The 25,038-nt window shown below is 33.7% G+C and overlaps 2 protein-coding genes across 2 annotated transcripts in view; one reads left to right on the plus strand and one right to left on the minus strand.

Moving 5' to 3' along the window:
* Positions 1-25,038, minus strand: part of LOC145306063 (bicaudal D-related protein homolog) — a 318,688-nt gene that overhangs the window by 95,759 nt on the left and 197,891 nt on the right. The gene's annotated exons all lie outside the window — the stretch shown is intronic.
* LOC145306342 (uncharacterized) overlaps positions 2,655-25,038 on the plus strand; it is a 29,081-nt gene continuing 6,697 nt past the window's right edge. The window contains exons 1-9 of the mRNA XM_080148432.1: positions 2,655-3,240; positions 8,559-8,586; positions 15,313-15,438; positions 20,388-20,458; positions 21,177-21,250; positions 21,723-21,771; positions 22,396-22,552; positions 23,208-23,254; positions 24,382-24,509. Of these exons, the coding sequence (XP_080004558.1) occupies positions 2,655-3,240; positions 8,559-8,586; positions 15,313-15,438; positions 20,388-20,458; positions 21,177-21,250; positions 21,723-21,771; positions 22,396-22,552; positions 23,208-23,254; positions 24,382-24,509 (1,266 nt within the window). The remainder of the gene's footprint in view (positions 3,241-8,558; positions 8,587-15,312; positions 15,439-20,387; positions 20,459-21,176; positions 21,251-21,722; positions 21,772-22,395; positions 22,553-23,207; positions 23,255-24,381; positions 24,510-25,038) is intronic.

Genomic DNA, 25,038 nt, shown 5'->3' on the forward strand with positions numbered 1-25,038 from the left:
TTTGCCTGCGTGACCGGCAAAGAATGGTCAAAAAGGGCGAATACGATACTTTCTGCCAAGTGTTCAATGAAGCTGTTTCTCGTGGCGTGTATACAAAAGCGTCGCCAGAAGACCTGTCTTATACTGGGCCTGTGTATTATTCGAGCCTGGTATGTGCATATAAAGAAAGTATCTCCACGCCGTTGAGGATATGCGCCAACAGTAGCCTCTGTTGCAAGGGGTTGAGTCTCAACAGTATTATGATGGACGGGCCAGTTCCATTATATTCCCTGATGCATAATCTTATTCGGTTCAGAAGCTACAAGTGTGCCCTTGTGGCTGATATCCAGAAGTTTTATAACAGTTTGTTAGCTACCTATGAAGATTCTCAGCTGAAACGCGTATTTTTTGCTGATACAGTTGATGGAGAGCCGGAGGTTTATCTCACCAGAACTGTTAATTTTGGTGAAGCCCTCGCCGGCGATATGGCCGTGACCGCCCTCAGACTCACTGGTCGTATTTTTGGTGGAAGATCCCTGCAGGATGTTCATGATGTTTATGGATCTGAGAAGATTAGAGGTTCTGATGTTGTAGCCCATCAAGATGTGTGGAGAGATGTTCAGCAGCCACTCAGATCTGAATTTGTGTTGTATCAAGATCCTCCTTCGGTAAAATTGGAGACTTGTACTTACGTGGATGACTGTTTAAGCGGTCATAACAGTAAACCTGAAGCTGTCCAGCTGGTCCGAGAGCTGGAACAGATGATTGAACCTGGAAATTTCAGATTTAAATCTGTTATTTATTCTGGAGATGATGTTGACAGTGTGAAAGTTTTGGGCATTGTTTGGGTCCCAAAACAGGATATATTGTTCTTGCCTGTCAGAGCCAACCACGGCGCGAAGATAAAGGGTAGAAAGTTACTAGAAGACCTGGATTTGGAGGATCTCTGGAGAAGTCTACCTGAAACGATAACTAAACGAGAAGTTTGGAGAATCGTACAACAGCTATATGACCCGTTGGGTCTAGCAGCACCATTGCTGCTTAAATCCAAGTTATGTCTACGCTCAGTTTGTATACATGGATGTGACTGGGATGATTCCATACCTGGAGAGATGAGGTCAGAGTTCGTGAGCAGCCTCCAGGACAGGGCGGCACTTGGAAATGTGTCGTTCAGACGTTCGATGGTTCCTGATAAGCCATTGGGGCTTCCAATGGTAATTGGTTTCTGTGATGCATCAAGCTCAGCCTATGCAGCCATCACCTACCTGAGATGGCCAGTTGCTGGAGGATTTGATGTAGTTTTGTGTTGCGCCAAGTCACGTGTCGCACCAGTTAAGATAGAGTCTATACCAAGGTTAGAAATGCTATCTTGCCTAATCTTGGCGAGGCTTGTGGATACAGTTGTCAGAGCCCTACCATTCAGCATCTCTGGCAAAGTATTTTTTAGTGATAGCAGCTGTGCCCTGGCGCAGTTATCCAGTGACAGTGTTATGCTAAATGTTTTCAACAGTCATCGTGTTTCTGAAATACAACAGTTGACGAGCCCTGAAGATTGGAGATGGGTTCCAACCCAACACAACATTGCGGATTTAGCTACGCGAGGTTTGTGTACAATTGAGGATGTACAACCTGGATCTACATACCAGGAAGGTCCAAGCTGGTTGCACCTGGAACAGGACCAGTGGCCCGTTAAAACGGCGGGTGAGGTTAACGCATCTATTCCTGAGAGTGAGCTTAATCCAAAGATGGCGAAGCTCAAGGTAATGTTCACACAAATGGTGGACAACGATTTCTGGAGGTCGCTGGCAAGGAGGACCTACAGGCAGGCAAGAAGGACTGTATCCGCAGTTCTTAAGGCTGCCAACCTTTTCAAGTTGTTACTTGTTAAGAAACGTGGTGTTGCAACAATTGAGGATGGTGGTAGCAACAATGATAGTTCTAGGTATTATGAGAACTATACTTTCACAAACACTTACTTGGATTCTGTTTGTGACCTGTTTTTGACATCCTTCAACCAAGAGAAGGAGATGACCATGGACGCCGAGGGGAAGTTCGATTCTCTTCAACCGTATCATCACAAAGTCCAGGTTTGTTGGCCCATAGTGGGTCACGATGGATGTTTTCCTCTTCGGACATTTACAATACTGAAAATGGCTGCCAGAGGTGATGAAGCTCTTGAGGCCGCAGCTGGAGGCCCAAGGAAAGTTATGAAGGACAGCCCAGGTGTTGTCTTGCTTAGCCGCCACAACAGGCTGGCAAAGCTCATCCTCCAACAGTCTCACGATGAGCGGGGACATGGAGGCCATCGTAAGACGTTGGCGCAAAGCCGAAGATATGCTTGGATTACACATGGCCGCATGGAGGCTATGAAAGTGGTCAAGAATTGTGCTGCATGTTCCATTGAGTATGCCAAGCGTTCGAGTCCCGCAATGGCTAATATCCTGCCAGACCGTGTGGAGCCGTCAGTGCCCTTCCAAGAGGTGCACATGGACCTTGCGGGGCCCATAGAAGTTGTGAAACCTGGCGTTGGCACCAGGAATACCAAGACAAAGTACAAAGTCTGGTTGTTGATAGTGGCTTGTAGATTTACACAGGCTGTGTTTATTGATGTTTTAACAGATTATTCAACTGAAGCCGTGCTGGTCGGCTTGAGAAAACTTCAGGCGTGTTACAACATGCCAAGCAGAGTTACTACTGATCGTGGTACCAATATGGCTGGTACCAAACGCATTCTAGATGAACTTTTGAAGGATACCAGGATGCATTTTGAATGGCATCTTGTGCCCACAGCTGCACATTCATTCGTTGGCACTGTGGAGAGACAGGTTGGGCTGGTCAAGCGGGTGTTGAACAAAAAGTTGGCCGGAGCTACCGTAACCTTCAATGATTTACTGGTGTTGTGTGCTGAGACAGCTAGAGTGCTGAATTCAAAACCATTGACGTATGCCACTGCAGGAGAAGACGTCAATACCTGGAGAATAATTTCACCTGCTGATTTGCTTGGAGGCAGGACAAATGATGCAATCTGTACGTTTGAAACCGGTTGCAAGGAGCCGATTACCAGGAGGTTGGAGAACTTGGAGGAGTTGACCAGGCAATTCCATCAGGTGTACAAGGAGCAGCTCATGCCCGAGCTGTTGAAGTCCATCAAGTGGCGCCGCAAAAAGGTGCTGCTCGAGCCAGGAGATGTGGTGCTTGTTGATGACAGCACAAGTTTGATGAAGAAGTTTAGACTGGGACGAGTTCAAGAAGTGCGCCCAGGTGGAAGGACTGTGGTTGCCAAATACAAATTATCAGATGACGCAGCCGCCACAGATAACGAGACTTCCGCAAGACGACTGCTGAAGATCGATCTACCCAAAGTTTAGTATAAGTATCGTTCTTGTTTAACTTTGAATTTTATTTTTTCGGTAGATTTATCAGATTTTTTTTCGAAAGACAAAAAAACGCAATTTTTGATACAATTTCGTTTAAACTTTCAAATCGATGCAAGATTTTTTCATTTGAAATGCAAACTTAAGTTTTTTATACGTTTTCGCAAGTTCTTTCAATGATTTAAGTCTTTCCGAGACCTGGGATTTTTTTCGAGGAAAATTTCCTAGGTACCTACGCAGATATAAACATTTTTATCCTTGTTGGATTGAAATTTGATATGATAAGAAATTAACAAAATGAGATTTTTACATCATTTAAATATTTCTTTATGATTTATTACAATCACATAAATAATTTAATATTACATGCATATTAAAATTATTACTATTTACCTTTGAACTGATGTACCTAAAGAAAATGCAGATTTTTTCGCGATGAATTAAGTAGATTCTTTGATTTCGTAGAATTTAGCTTAATAAGACCGCTTTACGACGTACCTAAGCTCTGTTTCCTTGGCCAGGCCCGACGCAAAACGGCAAAACTAAAGCATAAAATATTTTATTTTAATTTTGATTTGCTTTGATTGATGAATTTAAAAGTTTCTTTGAATTATTTCATGATTCTTTTTATTTTTGATTTGAATTAAACATCACTAATTATGTTTGTTTCAGTTGATGCAGCCCTGCGCCAGAAATCCTGTTAGAAATTATGCAGTATCAAAAGTTGTGATGGAAAGTCATAACGTCCAACAGGATAGCTGGAACATGGCATTTATTATTATTTGATGGATATTGTTAGTTTGTATCTTGAGGGATTCATTCTAACTGAGGCCCAAATTGCCTTTAATTATGACTGTATGAATATGTATACATTGCTTTCTTCTTAAAACAGAGAGAAATTGAAGATTCAGCATTTTAGAAAAGTTCTTTTCTTACATTGAGCTTTTGTTTTATTTTAGTAAATTTAATTTGCATATTTCAATTGCAATTTTAATTTTACGCATTTTTGATTCACGAAGATTTAAAATTATGAAATTTTAATTTTCCAAAGTTTGATGATTTTTTACAGTCATATTTTATTTAGATTTAAGTATCTATTTTATTAAAACATGTTTAGATGTAAGGATCTTACTTATCTTATCTGAAAAATGTTTAGATGTAAGCACAATTATTTTTCTGTCGGAGAAAAATTCTAATTATTGAGAAGTTTTTATGCAATTTTACTTTTCTTTTCTAGCAAAAAGATTTAGTAGAAGAAATGTTATTATTTAATCTTTCTTTCTTTTGATGAAAAAAGTTTGAGTTGATTATTTAATTATCGATGCGATTTTTAGTATAAAAATCATTTACTTATTTTATTATGTAGGTACCTAATATAAGTTTAGGTACTAATGATTATTAATTCATGTATTCGCAATTACATGGTCTGTAATTCTAATTTTATTTGAGATTATGAGGCCATGATATAATGAGATGTGTGAGTGGTAAATGTGCAATTCATGAATGTTGAATGCTTTTCCCATTCCTTATTCCTGTCCTTATGCGGTAGCTGTGGCGGTTTGAGTTGTTGTGGTATTCGTAAGTTTCCATAACCAATTTTAGGCCTTATGGCCATGACATTTTAAACTCTTGTAATTTATGCGTTATGAGATTGTGATTTCGTGGACACTGTCTGCACGTATATTGCAAAGATGAGGTATTGTGTTCGATTCCCAATGAATAGACGGGTGTGTGTCGGTATGTATTTCTTGTATTCCCCGGCAAGTTCGAACCCATTAATCCCTTTTTTCCTTACACCAGAATTCCCCAGAGAATGAGTGTGTTATGCGGCATTCCTAACTATCTCCGCGCGTGGCTTGTAAACAAACAAAAGAGACGCGCACTTTTCCTTTGATGATTCCCATGTGAGGAGCTACGTGAATGAAAATAATGTATTGCTTGAATATACATGCGCTCTGATACGTGGAAGATCTCAAATAAGCCTTCCTGCTTAGTTTGACATCATATGTGGTAAGAATTTATCTTTTAATTCTTGAAAATAAGCGTAGAATGGTACAATTTTATGAAGAAATTTAAATCATTAATTTTTCAGCAAATAGACCATTTAACTGCTAAGTTTTGATATACGAATATTTACTTTTATATTATTGATTATTTATTCTAAAATTATCAATTTCTGATGCGATTTAATATGATTCGTGCCAAATTTAAGTTTTTTAGAAAATTCATATTTTTTATTAAATTAAAATCACGCAACCTCGATGTTACAAAATAATAACAATTAATTTTATGTAATTAATTCTTATATTTTTGTTTTAGACTTACTGTTTTCATGGTAATAAATACACATTCGTAAACTTCACTATGTTGGTCATTCGGAGGGCTTCGAGATAAGATTTCGAGAACGGCTAGGCATTGCGTTCCGAAACAATGCTGGATATCCCAACTCTTTTGCCTTTCTAAAATCAAAACCTTCTGAATTTTTACATATATGAAATACGGTTTTGGTATCTTTGCTTATCTTTTTCTCAAATGTTTGAACTACAACTGGATATTCAAAAAACTTCTGAAGAGCATTCAAAGCTTGAAAGATGAACAAACAGGTGGCACAAATTTGAAAAAGGAGTCGAATATTCAAATTCATTTTCATGCTTTTCTGAAGGTTTTACTGTTTTTATATCACAATACACTTTAAGTAGATGCTGCAAAAGAAGTTAAATAACCCTTACAAAATGAGTTTTTGTTTGATCAAATGTTGTAAAATTACTGAACAAATTTTATTTGTAATTTGACAAATTGTCAAGCAATATAAATTGCAACACACAAATGAAAAATTATTATTTCTACCGTATTTTGTCCAGCATAGTTTTTGTATTATTAAAAAATTATCAAATGGACGTACGGACAGGTAATGATTATAAAGTTGCTTTACTTTCTTCATCACACCTCTTTAATTAAAAAATACTTTAAAATAATAAAGAGTAATTTTTATTTTATTTTTGTAGATATTTAAAAAAACATACTTTTTTTAAATTAAAAATTTATCCAGCTTACTAAATAACTTAAATTAAATAAATAGTATTTTGTATATTTTTGCCATTACCTCTAATTGTTATTAATGCATTGCACACAATTTATTTATATCGAGCATTATCATAATTTTCTAATGGCAATAATGATAGCATATTTTGGGTCATTATCTCTAATTGCAATTAATGAATTGCAAACAATTTACTAATAATGAGCATTACAATAATTTTAAATAGCAATAATGATATTTTGGGTCATTATTTCTAATTTGCATAAAATTCACTAATATGAAAGTTGAACATTGCCATGAAATTCTCAATGTATGTAGAAACATGTTAAATAGCAAAAATTTATAATTAACATTGTACAAACTTGGTGCCTAGCCGCTTCTAGTAGAGTATCCCATAATATAAAATAGTATGGTTTTTTGTCTGAAGCTCAAAATTATGGAATTAATTATAAGTAAAAATCACACAACCTTTCTTTAAAAATAATTAATCTTAAAAGTTAAATAATGTGAAAAGTATAAGTTTAAATCAAAAAAAAATCGTTAGTACCTAGGTGCTATTTATTTTTGATGTTAAAGATTTTGCTAATAAACGTTTTATTTCTATATTGATCTGAAATATGTTTGAATTTATTGTTAACTTTTTTCTATAAACCTTAAAAATATTTGAAAATTATGATTTTTTATAGCTCTAAGTATTTATTTGATTTTTTTGTATCTTTTAGTGAAAAAAAATTTTTAAAATAATTTTTTGTTTGTTTTTTATTAAAGATTTTCATATTTTTTCAAACTTTTTTTCAGAACTTAAAATGGAATAAAAAAAGACCCTGCTAAAATATTTAGTTTTTACCTGGAATCATCATGGTTTTATGTCTTTTTTCACCATATATAGGTCCCAGGGCTTGGCATTTGCTTTTTACTTGATTCAATTGTAGTCTGGCGTGATGACTTTGCTCTCAGCCTTTCCACAATCCACAAGTACCCTAGAGGTAACTAAGTGTGTACTGTGTATCTGCTAGAAGTATCTATACTTTTTATTTAGTTATAATGCTTTCTAAACCTACCTAGCAGAAGGTGAAAACATTCAAAAAGTGTACTAGCTGAAATCTTGCTTTAATTTTTTATACTCATATTGTCTAATTTTTCATTTAGAGAATGAATTGTAATTATGGGAGAGAAAATGTTGAATTTTTTTATGCAAGTGCATGGATTGTTACGCGGGCAGAGAAAGTACAAGTTTTTTTTACGTGTCAGCATGAATAGTAAGCGGCAAAAGTAGTTGAGTTGTTTAGTGGTGAACATATTTTATGTATAGGTAGAGTGTTGTATGTTTTGTAATATTGGGAGTACAAATAGGCGGAGGAAAAAATTTAAGAGCACTTCAATCGCGATGCCACAAATAGAAAATATGCATAAAATTGAACAGAGAATATTAGATTTTCAAAAATCTAAATTTGATTTTCTTGTGGACATTCCTTTTAAATAGAAGCCATGAATCGTGTTTACCCCACTTTGTGTCTTATGGAAGGACGGACACCCGGACATTTGGAATTCTATAGTAGCTTCACTGCTAAAATAAATACTATAAAGGTGTGAGGACAAGTTTTATTGACATAAAAAAGTTCCAGTTTTATAATGATTAAAAATTCAAATAAAAAAGTCTGGTGCCATATCTATTATGTCACCATTATTTTGAAAGGCTTTTTGAAAACTTAAAAAATGTTTAAGAAAAGAACCCCGTTTAATCAAAACTTTGAACTTTGGGAGCTCGTCACAAATGTGTTAAAAAAATAACAAATGTTAGGACACATTCTTTAGGTGACCCTAGCAAAGAAAATGACAAAATTTCCTCCCTTCAATATAATTAAGGCAAACTGATTGTGTACAAGATGATTTATATCCAAATACTTACTTTTTTTGCCCAATCCAGAAAGACTATTCAAAATTTTTTATTCCCATAATATTCATCATTCCAACAGTGAAGCATATAAAAAATTATTTTCTAAAACATCAACTTTTGATTACGACAAGTTTGATTAGGGTCTACATTTTTTAAGGCTAAAACATTTCCACCCTAAAAATTTGACAAACATTATGTTTGGTGATTTTATCAAAAGGAATACTACCCATTCCTTACTAAAGTAACATGATGTAACAGTAACATTAAGGCCCCACAATACAAAAGACCAATGAAAGGTCAGTATATATTTTAATTGACCAATGGTAAAATATATACGGGCCTATCATTAGCCATTTGTATGACGTCATTTTTTATAGACACTAACAGCTGCTTCTGTCAAGTCAAACATTATCTAATAGCATCGCAAAATGGAGCATAACCAGGATGGCAACATCCATAAAAGTGAAGCACTAAAACGGTAGGACAAACGGACATTAACACATGATATAGTATAATGTTTATGGAAATACTTACATTTTTAGGACTTGTTTATAGAGATGCTTCGCTTATAATATTATACTTTGTTGTACCATGAATCAATATATCAAAAATCAGAACGGACCGACCCTTATTATAAAAAAGCCTCGCTCTTAAAAAGATGAAAACTTTTACAGGAATTTCATTTGGAAATAAAATACGCTTAAACTATCCTAGGAGCAATGTGAAGCTCTCCTAAAATAGAGAACTAAATCGGTCAGTAATAAGTGAAATTTTGATGGAAAAAGATAAAAAAGCTTTCTACCAGCTTCAATAACAAAAAAGTTATAGACATCTTAAAATGAAATTTTAGTAAGTTGAAAATTTAAAAAATTTATCCAGCCCCTATATATATATGAAATTTCAATATTAACTCACACCAGCTAGATGCAAAATTCTGAGCATATATTGTAAATTGTTCACAAAGTTAGAAATTTAGAATTTGTAATTAAAAGAAAAACTTAACTATTTTTATACTGTATTGTACATTGTATATGGAAATGCATGGGATAATTTAGTTTACTAATTATATCTCAATGCCACGGTTGAGTAATAATAAAACAAAAATAAATTCATTCTGTAAAAGTGACGCTTTTCTATAATTAGGGTCAGTCCGTCCTTCCGTCCGTTTGGAAGAGATATGTTTTATCGTTAATTTAGGCATGTTAGAATTGTTCTATCGATTTGAAACTTTCATGGTGATTTCTGTAATAGTTAGGTACGGTTTAGAAAGCGTAGCAACTCTAAAACTGTTACCAGAAAGTCCGTACATCCATTAAAACATGTTGCTTTTAACTTTTTAACAACAAATATAAATGTGATGATATTATCCGATTGATCCGATATTTGGAATACTAATTCCAAGGACAACAAAGTATTATGTAATGTGTCAATAGGAAAACAGCGGAGCAACAATCCGATAATATCATTGGTTAGAATTTGTACAAACTTTGTTAATAAAGGGCAGTTATTTTTTCATTAATTCACATAATGAGTCAGCTACATATATAATTGCATTTCTTAGGATAAAGCTTTGCTTTGGTAAATTATATCATGTAAAAATTTCTTCCCCTGTATAATATGTAGAATATGACAAAATTTATATGATAAGTCAGCTGAATAGTTTAATTTCCTAGGATAAAGTTAGCTTTAGTGAAATAATAACATTGAAATAATTTTGGCGCTAGTATTACTGAATTAATAAAAGGACTGGTCTTCTTGGAAATTTCTTTTTTATTTTATTAAATTTACTATCTAGATATACTATATTCATCGATATTGTTGAATATTACCTGACAACTAGTGGATGTATATTTATGCCAAATATAAGAAAATTGAGTTTATATTGACACGTCTCAGCATGACTAATGGATTTAAAATAAACTTGGATATTATGTCAGCGGAAAAATAGTCGTCAATTTAGGCGGATAAGAAGGAACTCATTTATTGGTCAGTAGGAGTGGAGAGGATGAGGTAAAGGTGGTGGAATATCAGAATCGTTATTTTAGCCGGCTACTGATTTCACTTTATTAGAAATCATGAAAATCTGGTGCGGTTGACTAAACATTTTTTTAAACAGATTTCGAAATTCCCAATTATGTGTATTAATAGCATGAAGGGATCATGGAAAGAAAACGAAGTTTCCGGTTTCGTCGTTTTTTCACAGTAGCCTTTCTCCTATTTCTAGCCCCTGCGGGGGGCTCTAGCCCTGCGGGGCAATCATTAACATTTACTTAACCTAGCCTAACCTAAAATAACCCTTCAAAGGCTACTGTGAAAATACGATGAAACCGGCAACTTCGTTTTCTTTCCATGATCCGCATGAAGTATAATAATATCATTATCTATGCAAATATGTTTAAATCCACAAGTCCCTTTTTTTAATGAACTTGGGCTTTCATTTCATTTTTATATCAAAATACAAATTTTGGGGGTGTGCGGATCTATTTTATGGCAGGGTTTTCTCCACCTTAAAAAAATTGCTTAAATCTTAGTACAATTGAATATTGAGTATATTTGTTGTATATTGTTAAACCAATCATTTTTAAGGCTCTTAATATTGATATCTTATATGAGTGAGAGACTTACGGTCAAAGTAAATTATATACTGGATGCTCAGAACAACGAAAATTGAATTTTTATATATTTTTCAATAAAAATGTTTAAAAATCGGACCAAAATCACCGAAGATATAAAGAAATATATTGAAAATAAAAAAAAGTTACAAAAAAACAAAAATCCCACATAGCGTACGGAATGACGGACAGATAGACATAGTGAATTATAGAGTAGCTAGTGAACACTTGAAACATGATTTAGTCTATAACATTATCTATTTTTACATGCTTGATATAACAGACCATAGCGAGAAAGTGTATAAGTGCGTCACATTCAATAACTAAACACCAAACTTTTAACATCACAAAGTGTTTTCCCTGTGCTATTTCAGTAGTGAAACTTATATATACCAGCTGTTACGCCCCTAGAGGCCTCTAGTGGCACTTCAAATGTTTTTTTAAACTGTTTTTAACCTATTTTTAAAACATATATCAAAAATATACTATGACACCAGTAGAATTAAACTGCAGAGCCTAAATTTGAATTAAGTCCCCAATAAACTTTTTTGAGGGGATTTAAAAATTAATTTTACTGTTGCTGTGGTCTTTTTTGATCAGAGCAAAAGGTCTTTTTTTATTTGGGTAAAATTCGTAGCTTTTAGAGTGTTTTGCTTCATATATATAGTATTCTGGTATAGAGTAAAATTAGGCCTTTTGATTTCATCTAAATTAATTCATTAAAAACTTAATTCTTTACAATATATCAATGAATTAACTTTATCGTGCTTGTTTTCCATCACTTATTTAAAACACAAAAAAATTGGATGTAAGGGGTTAAATAGTGAAGAAAGATGACAACAAACGTTTACGCAATACAACAATTTTTTTTGTCACATATACAAATATGATAAAATATAAGATTATTCAAACTTATTTTTTTAAATATTTTTAAAAAGCATGTATCTTTTATCTGTGTAGTTTTCATTCTTTTCATTTTAATTAAATAAAAATTATTTAACTACATTAGAAATAAGTCACTTTGTGAAAACACTCTCTTTTGAATTGTAAAAAACTGAAATGAAACTAGGCTTCTAATTGGTTCAGACTTCAGAATAACATGTTTTATTTTAATGTTAAATTTCTTCTATATAAATTATTGTTTTAGAAAAAAATTATTTGCATCGAACAGAGTAGAGTTTTTATTATTGTATTGGTATAATATGAATCACATCAAATTGTTCTGTAAGAAACAATTTAACCCCAAACTAAAAAATGCTTTTGCTTCCATCAAAATGATCACAGCAACATATAAAATTGATTTTTAAATCCCCCCAAAAAAGTTTATTGGGGACTTAATTCAAATTTGGGCTCTGCAGTCTGATTCTACTGGTGTCATAGTATATTTTTGATATATGATAAAAAAATAGGTTAAAAACAGTTTAATAATACGACACCTATCTATGTTGCGATATTGCGTTCAAGTCTCTTCAAGTAAAAAAAAAATATTTTTTGTGATTTCTCTTGGAAGTGTGGTGATACCCTCCCCCAAAACAGTTATAAACCTTCCCGGGACCTATGAGAAGCTACCCTGTAAAGGAGAATCATATGGGTTCAGCGGTTAGCAGAACAAACACACAGACAGACAAACAGACATCCTGTTACTTTAGTATACAAATAAGTAAGAATTTTTTGTCATTTTTTGCGGTTCAAAGGTGAAAAAAATTTTGTAACCATAAAAAAATATTTTTTTAAAACATCTTTTTTGTAAGCTTTTGCTTCTAAAATGTAGACCTAATTTTTACAAATATATTTTTTTTAATGAATTGTATCCTCACAATAAAGTAATAGGATGTGTGTTTGTCTTTTTCTTTGTCTGTCTGCGTGTCTGTACAGAAGGATCTCGCTAACCGCTGAACCGGTCGGGATCTCCTTAACAGGGTAGTTTTTCATAGGTCCCGGGAAGGTTTATAACTATTTTAGGGGAGGGTACCACCACCCTCTTAAAAGAAATCACAAAAAAATCGAAAAAATTTAAATATTCATAGAGACTTGAACGCAACGATTAACTTTTTCTTTTAAAGTTTGCCATTGGAATTCAAGTTTCCCTAGAGGACTCTATGGACGTAGCCGCTAGAATAAGACAAATAAAGCTTCATAATTTAATACACTAACCCTTAACGGTGAGGGGGGGAGTTGAACGTCCCCCCCCCCCCTCCGTTTTTTTCTATCTCATTTTCTGTGTGTGAAAGATGGTCTTCTAGCTTTATTAATAAGATAATTACAGCCGTTTGAAAAATTTAAATAAAAAAAGACCTAAAAACAAAGGTTGTTAAATAAAAGGGTGAAGGAAGCGAAAATTGACTTAGACTTATGAAAGATCGGAAATTTAATATCAAACAGGGGACTTGCACAAAAAAATTTAGCTCTCTAGCTCTAAACTGAGATAATAAGGAGGGTCGTTGAACGCCCCCCCCCCCCGGCCCCCCCCCCCCCCCGACCGATTAAGGTGCGGCAAGGGGCCCAACTGTAAAGGGTTAAAATCTAAAGGCTAAAGTTTACTTCATGGATAGGTTTAATATACAAAACTCTGTGCAATTTGTATAATTTTATCATATAATTTTAGATTAAAAAAAATGAATACAAGAATTAATGTTATGAGGAAATATAAACATATTTTTAAAAAAATATTTGATTAGATTGGATCCAAGGGCGTCCAAGCTTTTTTTATTTGGGGGTGGGGTAAAAAATGTTTAAGGAGGGTGGGGTTATTTGTATTTAGGGGAGGTGAAATAGCGCGCGCAGCGTTCTGAAATTCCCACCCCCCCTCCAAGCAAATCTCCCCCCCCCCCTTTAATCTGATGGGAGGGGTAAATACCCCACATAATCAGTTTGGGGGTTTATTTACCCCCCCCCCCTAAAAAATTTACCCCCTGGATAATTTTTTTTGTTTTTTTTTAAGAATGTAAAAAAGTGCCTTCCTCATAATCATGTACTATTAAATGTTTAGTAGTTTCTCATTCCTATACAATGATCAACTAAAAAGTCTTGCTAACTGATGAACCAATTTAATTCTCCTTTAAAGTTTAGCTTCAAATAGGTCCTGGTAAGGTTTTTAACTAGTTTTCGGGAGGGTACCAACTCCCTGGCAGCCTGCCAAGACAAATTGCCCCTTGGAAACAAGATCTTGATATTTTCTTAAATGTTTGATTAGGTTCAGACACACCCAGTGCATTTTTTACTTTAAGGTCATTACAAACTATAACATTAACCCATTAGTGATTAACCGGGTATTAAAACCCGGTTCCAGAAAATGTAAAAAAAAAACGGTTTCCAGCTTCATAATTGCATCATTCTCAGTATGAATCCCCCCTCTACTACCCTGGCTTTCATTTCCTCCTGGAGCAGGCAGTTTTGCCTACTTCCCTTTGCTGGCATAGCTCAACAATCATGAAAATTTAGGTGAATACCCCTTCTAACTTTTTTGTTTTTATAGTAAAGTTGCTGATTTTTTTTGTGAAATCTAATGTTTATTGACAAGTACATCTATTTGTGAATTCGTTTTATTCAAATTATTATTTTTTATATGATTTTTTTATTGTTTTTTTACGCCCTATTAGGACCCGGTTCGGCATGGCCATAAATACCTGACAGTTTTAAAACCCGGCTCGGTTTTGGTTTTATTACCCAGTTTTAACTTTTCAACCATTAAATATTTTTTTATGATTTATTATTCTTGAGCCACCCTAATCAGTATACCCTAGTAATCTCTATATGTGTCCTCCAATAGTTTTATGCTCTTTTTCTGATATGTATCATCCAATTTTTATATGTTCTTTTTTTGTGAATGTCAGGTTTTACCCGAAACGGCGGCCGAAACCGGTTGAAACACTAAATTTGAAATAAATCGCTTTGTATATTACTCATAGCTCTATAGATTACATGAGGTTTTCAATTACGAATGGTATCAAAGTTCAAAAAAGTGTTCATCTCACTTTGGGCGTTCAAAAATTACATTTTTCATTTTTTTGTCGAAATAACCGGGTATTTAGGTAAAAACGGGTTTTAATGCCGGCAGAAAACCACCCAAAACGGGTCAAAATACCCGTTGTGCATTTATGGCCATGCCGAACTGGATTTTTTTTCAACTTTCCTGTGCACGCCACTAGAGCAAAACAAAAAAATTGGAATTCCGTTTTGACCATTATAAAGATTCCCTGAGATTTTCAGCTCGATTGGCCCATAAAAGTGGCGCTCGGCACTATTGGGTTAATTTTATATTGGGGGGTGCTATAAAATCTTAATAGTTGAAGTAGAAATGCGCACAAAGCATGGCAACATTTTTTTAACAGATTATTCTTTTTGGGGGGGTATTTGTCCAAACTCCAACGTTTGTCCTGGTATAAAAAAATATGTTTATGCTTTCTGAAGGTATTTGATGGAACTCGTGTTTTCAATGATGTTAATATCCACTGTTGTTGGAATTCAAGATGAAGTTTGTTTACCTAACAGAACTGAATCTTGCCCTGAAAGTGATCCAGTCTCTTTAGATTTAAGGTATTAATATTCTTTGATGGTTTTAGAACATCATAAAACTATAATAAGAACATCCTATGAAAGCAAAGCACTGAAGTGGTAGGACAAATGAACATTGACACATGTAGAGAATAAGAAAAATAAAACTTGGTGCATAAGCCTAGTCCAATATGTGCTACATCTTAATGAAAGAAATATTCAAAATTTGTCAAGTTTATGTTAGGTAAGAAAACCTTGCGGAAATGGGATTTTTAGGCCTTTTTTTTTGTATAGATGTAGAAACCTAATTTTATTGGTTTTTCTTCATTTTATTCCCTTGAATACACTATGTCTGTCTATTCATAAGGACATTATTTCAGATGATTAAGCAAGTTGGGGACCAAAACTCAAAAACATATAATTTGACATATGACCACAAACTTTAGAAATTGAAAAAAAATGCACTTAACCCCTGCTGGAGTCGTTCCCTAATTATCTGAATCATCTTAAATAATGTCCTTGTGAATAGACACAGTGTATTCAAGGAAAAACCTAAGAACAAACAATTAATTGTAAGTTTCTACATCAAGCCATTAAAATGTTAGGACTAGGCTTATGTACCAAGTTTTACAAATCTAGCTTAATATTTAGACCATTTTGCTCACTATTTAAGTTTACATGTTATTACGCCCCCCCCATATATATATATATATATAGGTTTTAATGATTTAAATGAACGTGTGGACATTCTCTTACCGATTATAGAGTTGCTATGCTTTCTAAATCGTACCTAACTGTTAAAGGAATCAACAAGCAAAGTTTGAAATTGATAAGTTAATTCTAACATGTCTAAATTAACAAAGAGAGCTTGCCATTAACTAACCGTTACTGACGGACTGACCCTACTCATAGAAAAGCTTGTCTTTTAAACAGTGTATGGGGGAGGGGGAGAGAGGGATTTATACTTATTGTCATAATAAGCATATGTTCTATGACTTCGGCATGGCAGTTACTTTTATGGGATAGAACTGTGAAGAAATGGCAGCCGATTTGTTGCTCCCGCCAAAATATTTTTTGCCTTTTCTCTCCAAATCAGACAATTTTGAATTTGAGTCAAACCTTTTTCTAAATTTCCCATATCTCACAAGTATAAGAAAACAAGGATGACAACATCCAAAAGCAGCAAAGCTAAAAAATTATTAATGGATATCTGGAAAAAAGCACTATATATTTGTGTCATACAATAATTATTAAACTTGATAAAATAGGGAAATCATGAAGCCTTTAAAATCACGCAACCAAATAATCATGAAAACTAAAAATCTAGGAATCAATCACTTAATTAATAGAAAAATCTTGATGAAACTTGATGGAAATATGTAAAATATAAGCATATTCAAACCCTAATAATTTCATTTGTTAATCCTGAATAGGAATAAACCAAGTTAAAAGTCTAAACTGACCAAGCTAAAAGTCTAAACTGCCTGTTCAATTGGACCTTTCAATGAAAAAAAATCTGAAGAAAATAGACAAACGAGAATTGTGTCAAACACCTAGGGCTGACAACATTATTGAGTTACTCTATGAAACTTTTGAAAAGTGTTTTTAATTACCATGGAAACAAAAATAGTTTTCTTAGGTTTAGAAGGAAAGTTTTAAATGCACAAGAAAAGGTTTAGTTGGAGGATCAAAACAAGGTGGCGCACATATGCATCCAATGGATAATTTGGCCAAAGAAACCCAACAAAATATAATTGAAACTTATTCGCTGATCAATGCTTCTCCTATAAAAATAATATCTTTCATTTCAAAGAGTCTAAAAGATATGGGTTTGTTTGAAGAGATTTTAGATTTTAGAAAAAAGATAAGTACCAAACGTCAAAGAATTAAAGAATGACGGTTAATTTCAAATCATAAGATTGGGATGCCTATAGCATACATCAATACCAAACACAACACCTTACAATTAGTTTTGAATAACTCTAATAGAATGAACTCTGACAATATCAAAAGGATAATCATGTATAAGGTACATACACTGACAGAATTCTTCCAGATGTCAATAAATTACTTTGTGACAGAACCTTCAAGAATTGTCCGGATCCTTTTGCTTTAATATACATTATTTTGGAAAAATTCAAGGAACTGTCTGTGCCTTTGTATTATTGCTTTCTGCCTGGAAAAAATATTGATATATATAGAGATATATTCAAAGTTTTGAAAATCTCTATTGGAGACAGGGACATAGCGATGGCTATTGACCATAAGTTATCAGTTGTATCTACTTTCAAAGATCTATTTGGAAGATTCATAGACATTAATGTATAAGATTGAAAGAATTTTAATGTTAGAGCTTAGAGTTAGGTAGATTTGAAATCTGCATCAAATTTATAGGATTTTTAATAAAATTCGTTTTTTGTATATTTATTTATTTAAAAGCACAAATACAATTTAAGTTATTTAATTTTGACATTCATGATAGGTAGATTGAAAACTACTTGCGTTCTAATTGGTTGAATGATGTACTACACTTAAGCTTTTCCAATCAGATTGCAGATAGTATTCAATCCACCAATCACAGATGTCAAAATTAATTAACTTAAATTTTATTTGCGCTTTTAGATAAAGAATTATACAAAAAAAACGAATCTTATAAAAATCTTTAAAATTTGATGCAGATTTCAAACCTACCTCTAACTTTAAAATTCTTTTCATCCTATACAGGGTGGGGCAAATAAAACCGGACTTTTTTCAAACGGCCATAGCTCCAAAACTAATTGACCAATCAGGACGTTTGACCCCACTATAAAAAGCTTAGGCAATGACCTTTTTTCCCATAGAACATGTACTACGAGCTGGCCGCACATATGTTCAACAAGGCGTATTTGGAGTGCGCCTATACTATACCCAGGATTCTCTACTAGGGCCTTCTAAATCTTACCTGAGTCCCTCTGTAGATGAGATAGACTTATAAAACTTTCTGGAGTTACTGTTAGATACATAGATGTAAGACACTAGAAAAAACTCTTGTTCTCTATTCCAGCTGGCTTGTTAGTAGTACTCCGTCAAAGTGAAACATGACAGATTTTGAGTTGTCAAAAACGTGTAAAATCTTGAATATTTCTCGGTTCTGGACTTCAGGGGCGCATATGGAACCATGAAACAACTCATTTTAGACTATACTGATAACCCTAGCTAAATCTTCATGCCATTTCCTAAAAGGTTTAGAAATGTTCTAGCTCAACTGTGGCCCAAATGAGAGCCGCTGTGTCAAAGGTTAGCTTGAAAGATGGGTGAATTTGGATCCTGCGGTTACTCATGTCCCAAATGAGATATGGCCTCCCAGCAGCTCCTATCTTAATCCAATGGACTATTGAGCCTGGGGCTACTTTGAAGCATGCATCAATAAACATGCCCATACATTAAAGACCTCCCTCATTGCCATTATAAAGGATAACTTTGCCAGCTTGGACAGGGCCTGCGGGTGGTTCAGGGGGCGGGTAGAGGCGGTGATTTAGGATGGATTTTATTAATAGTTTTATACCCAATGTGCTTCCCAGTTTTTGAAATTTAAAAAATCTTTAAAATTGACGATTTTATATTCATTTGTTTAAAAAATAGAATTTGTCCGGTTTTATTTGCCCCATCCTGCATATCTTAATAGACATTAGACTATGTTTCTTCCATTTCCATTGTTGGCTTGACAGCCAGTTCTGAGAAAAAGGCCTGAAAAGTGTTCTAGAAGATGCTTAAGGCTACATTTTGGCGTTTGTGCCAGTTCATTACATCTATGAAGTTTTTGAAAATTTTCTGGTGCCTTCCCTAATGAGTGTGGCTGGGGAGGCTGCAAACCGCATCATTGAGTACATGAGGAAACCGTATATTGGTACATTATATATAACACTGAAGGGACCTACAGCATAAACCAATGGATAATGTCAGACGAAGTTTTCATGAAATTTTATGTTGCTGCATTGTTGTTGATGCACAGGCCAACCAGCCCACTAGACTTCTTGGTTCATCCCAATGGAGCCGTCTTTGGCAGTGTATACTGTTTTTCTCTACTTTGTTTTTAGTATTTAATAAGTTAATACAGTTTGTAGAATAACTCTGCAAACAAGTATAAAAAATCAAGAGTCCTACAATTTTTATCTGAATGTTAATGTTACCTATATAATTATGTGAATTATAGATAAATTGTCGTTTAAAAAGAAAGGAATAGAGAAAATCATGAAAACCTAAAAATCTAGGAATCGATCTAGCACCCAAATTAATGAACAAATCTTACTAAAACTTAGTGAAAATATTTTGAATGTAAAATAAATTAATCTCAAGTTTCAGCCATCTATCTTGAATAGGAATTGAGAAAATTACAAAAACTTGAAAATCAAGGAATCAATCTAGCACCCTAAAAAACAGACAGATGGACAAAACAATGTATAGATTAGATGTGCATATGTCATACGAATCTTCACTAAAAATTCCAGCAGTCTATCTTTAATAGGAGCCTAGAAAATTAAGTTTCTCCCAAATCGTTACGGACTGATGAACAGTCAAAGTGAATTATAGATTAGATTCGCTACTAAAAAGTATCCCTAACAATTCAAATTAGGATTAACAATCAACATTATAAAAATCAAACACCAAATATCTGTATTGTCAATATTAATATTTCCAAGTATATATAACAAATTTTTCTAATAGATATTGCTTAAAGTGGTAATATTTTTGCCAGTATGACTTCGAAACCGTTTAATATCTGCTGGATTTGAACTGGTTCTAGGCCATACTGAAAAAGCATGTATAACATCGTATAACAGAAAATCTTCCATAAATATCAAAATAAAAATCATAAAATTATTACCTGTTTTGTTACCCAAGGCCTTCGCCTCTTTGAGTCTAACAAAACTGGTTTTAATATTCTCATAATTTTTCATTTTAATATCTGCGGAAAGCTGTCTATAATACGATTCAACAAATAACTTTCATAGGTCATATTTTGAAGAATGGAAGAGTAGTATGAGAGATGTTGATGTAACAATATTAAAATATAATAAAACAGGTAAATGGTCAGGATTATAAATGGATAAGACAATTGCCGATAAATTGATGTACATCCCAAATTATGATACACAAAATTATCCCCATCTGTAACAAAATTAGTGGTTGAAACTTAATGAACTAGCCAATTAAAATTCAATAAAAGATCCCAAAGTTGTTGAGCCGATGAATAAGAACTTATAAAACTTTGGGGACTAGTGTCAAAAAAACAGCCCAATGTCCCCTCTCTCTCTCTGTAAATTTTTAAAGATTGGATCTAATGCAGTTAACGGTAATATGTTCCTTGCAACGATTATCTCCAAAATTCTATGATCTTTAAATTTTGCTAGCTGCCATACGGATGAACGTACATGTCATGTAGACACCCAGTTTTAAGGAACATAAGAAGCCCTATATAATTAATCTGATCTTAAGATCCACATGAAAAGCTACACTGAACAAAAAACACGAAAAATATGTCCTTTTTCGCGCATTTATGTGCACTGCTAGATAACTGTGCATTTTTGAGTTATGACTATTCCAGATTATTTATATGCTTATATCAGTTAAAATTTTGAGTTAGCACTAAATAATTATAAGAAAACATTCTTTAAGATATAATTTGTTATTCTCTAACCCTGCGGGGCCAATTGCCTAACCCTGTGGGGCAATCACCTAACCCAATACGACGAATCGCCCCTGAAAGGGACTTTTCCCATGTCTATGTCTATTATATTTAGATGAACCTGGAGAAAAGAAATTTTCTATTCTAAAGAGATGTCTGTCTGATATGAACAATGTTCTACAGATTAAGGTAAAACAACGATGACAACATTCATAAAAAAAGCTCTGAAACGGTAGGACAAACGAACATTTTCAGTTGTAGAGTGTCAGAACTAAATAAGCAGAATATAATGTATAAGTATAAGTGTTGCAAAACTGCTAAATACAGGATACTTTTTAAGGACATACATACAATTGTAGGACTTAATTATAGAGATGCTTCGCTTATGACATTGTACCTTGTTGTAATAGGAATCAGTAATCCAAATATCAGATAAATAGGATACTTATATCAAATAAAAATTGTTGTCACAAAAATAAAAAATCAACATGCTGTAAATTGATTTACGATATATTATGTTTATGATTATAGAGTTGCTACGCTTTCTCAATGGTACCTAACTACTACAGGAATCATCATGTCAAGTTTGAAATCGATAGGATGATTCTAATATATTTTTGATATGATTGATACATTTTATACTATAAAAAAAATTGTATAGGATACTGAAAATGACACAATCCGGCATTTTGATTTTCTTGCAGGAAATGGTAAGATTTTTAAAAATAATTTTCCAATATGGCTTCGAAACCGATTAATAGCCCCTGGATTAGAACTGTTTCTCAGTCAATGCGGAAAAATCATGTAAAGTTTTGTATTACACTCAATTTTCCATGAATAATAAAATAAGAATTTGATAGCCTAGGCCTTTGGATTTTCAGGACAAACAAAACTGGTTTTGATATTTTTCATTTTAATATTCGCGGAAAGCTTTCTGTAATACGATTACTTTTTATTTTCTTGAGATATTTTGAATCCTTGTAATCAGAAAAATAGAAGGAAAAAAGTAACCTTAATACACACATAGTTAAACTAAGTAATGTCAAAAATCTTGTTCCCAGTATGGCTTTGAAATATAATCTAGATTAGATCCGGTACTCAGTGATACTGGAAAAACACCTTGTATAGCATCCTATTATAGACAATTTTCCATGTCTACTAAAATAAGAATTTTAATTTGATACCAGTTTGTTAGCCTGGGTCTTCAGGACTTACAAAACTGGTTTAAATCTTATAAATTTTCTTTTTGATATCCGCAGAAAGCTGTCCATAATAAAATAACTAACTTTTACAGGATTCTTGATTACTACTTAAAATATGATTTATTTAATTAGTGTGCCATGATGTCCTCGACATAAAGTCTGCAAAACTACACACCTCATCAACCAAATCTGATGATTTATCTGGAGTGGTGGAATTCATGAGTGACAATTTTCTACTCACTGCTCCTCTTCAAGATGGGAGTATCAATGGTCTCATTAGAGTTTTAAGGTAGATGCATTTTAACAAGGATGTAAACATCCATAAAGGTGAACAGTAACACTTGTAGAGTGTCAGAACTTAATAATCAAAATAAAAATGTATAAAAGTATAAGAAACTAAATTGTAAGTAAATTTATTGAAGTACTGCTTAGATACAGGATAATGTTTGAGGACATACTTTCATTTTTAGGACTTGATTATAGAGATGCTTCGATTATATTACTGTACTTTGTTGTCCTAATATAAACTTACTGAACACCCCTTTACAGTTAAGGCTTTAAGATTTGTTATATGTTAAAAAAATGTTTTTTAAAAACTTTACTTTTGGATCAAATAATAAATGTATTATGTATAAATCCATAACATAGACAACTACCTAGATCCAGTGTTGGGGACCTTTTCCGTCTGCAAGCCAATTGCTTTCTTCTCTTTTATAGCGACTTAACTGGGTTAATATTTACAACGCAATTGTCTGATAATTAAAGACCCAATTGAAAGTCAGCATAGGGTCCATGGGGTGGGTTTATACAGTTATTTAACCCCTTCTTTCTCTATTATTTTACTGTAACGATCAAATACAATAAAAGACAAAGATAAAGAAATAACTTTATTACAACATTCAAAGTGATTTAATAACTGTATCGATAGCAATATTTGTTTTTAGATGTGTAACTTGGGGTTGTCTTGCTGATAAAAACATCAAAATAACAGGTTCAGTTTTATAGCAAGTTATGTTGTAAATTTCAGGGCTCGGCAGCCGCGCGGGAACTGCGAATAAGCTTCAAATTTGAACCTGTTTGGATACTTTAAATTTTTTTTAAAATTGGGATTGCTATATTTGAGTTGTGTTTAGACTTCCAGCTAATTCTTTAAAATTGTAAAATGTTGATTTACCTGTGGCTTACAGGCGGCAGAGGCGCGGCTGTCGAGCCCTAGGAAATTGGTTAAATTGTACGTTTTTTTATAAATTAATATAAGTTATTTTCTTTTAAAAAGGTGATTTTTGAAATATAAGTTGAAGCTAAGGTTCGAACACCGTGTCTTAACTAAAGATATTATCAAATGCGCAACATAAAAAGTTAGAGTAGGAGTGATACCTTGGGCCATAAACAGGTGCAACTCATTACCATGCACAGTCAGGGATTCTCAGACAAAAGGTCGTGCAATCAAATAGTTTGTTGTCTGTTTGATGTTATTTAACCAGTGGGCGTTAGAGTATTGCATCCCATTACAAGATGATAATGTCCTTGGCATAGGCGTTCAAGGGGGGGGTAATGGGGCGATTACCCCCCCCAAACGAATTTGGGGGTGCCGTAGGCACCCCCAAAATTTTTTTCATTTTACCCCCCCCCCCATTTAAAATTTACCCCTACCCTGGGGGTGCCTACGGCATTTAGGAGGGGGTATTTACCCCCCCAAAAAAGAAAATCTCTAACAAAAAAAATTTTGCACGCTTCGCGCGCATTTTTAATACTAGTTTTTTGATAAAATTTAAATTACCCCCCCAAAAAATTTTACCCCAGGGGTAAATTTTGGGAGGGTGGTAAACAAATTTTACCCCTGCCAACAGATTTCAGGGGGGGTAATTACCCCCCCCCCCCCCCAAAGCAAATTTTACCCCCGGGGTAAAAATTTTGGGGGGGGTAAAAAAAATTTGCCCCCCCCCCAAAAAAAATTTACCCCCCCAAAACCGAATTACCCCCCCCTTAAAAAATTTTTACCCCCCACCAAAATAAAAAGCTTGGACGCCCTTGGTCCTTGGGCTCTCTAGATGATCACTTGAAACTGAAGGAGAATCCTGCCCCAATTATGGTTTGAAAATAACTTGTTTATTGTAGAGGTGGAAACTATTGTTGAAGAGCTTGTTGTAATTAAAAATGGTTATGTTGACTCTGATTACTATGGATGGTCATTTCCTGGGGATTTTGGAGGAGCTTTATATTGTAAACGCAATAGAAAAAGACAGGTTTTAATTTTATGATTGTTATTTTAATATTCCTAGAAGATTGTCTGAAATACGATGCTATACATAGTTTTTCAGTATGGCTGAGAACCGGTTATAGTCCACCGGATGTTAATCGATTTTGAATGAATACTAGAAAATTGATTCCAGTTTAGTTTTTTTCATTTTACGTTAAATTTCTGTATAACCCAAAATAATACAAATTAAGGTATCCCCCAAAATAGTCAAAAAATATTTCAAGGATCGATAAGAAGCTACATCATTTAGGAGAACCAAATCGGTTCAGTGGTAAGCACACACACAGAGATCCTTACTTTCTTTAAAGGATTGTAAAAAAAATGAAGAATTTATGTAGCTGTCTATAGTGCCCTAAGAAATTGGGGATAGATGTCATTGCCTACCTATTCTATGGACGTCAGGAAATACCCTATACCCCATCTCTTTTCTAGGGGGTTTCATTTCCCCTTTCCTCTACTATGACGTCAATAGAATAGGTAGGCCAAAAGCTGTGACATCTATCTTAGGGCGCTAA

The sequence above is a fragment of the Acartia tonsa genome, chromosome 14 (genome assembly GCF_053477335.1).
Source record: "Acartia tonsa isolate MP-2025a chromosome 14, ASM5347733v1, whole genome shotgun sequence".
Classification (NCBI taxonomy): Eukaryota; Metazoa; Arthropoda; class Copepoda; order Calanoida; family Acartiidae; genus Acartia; species Acartia tonsa.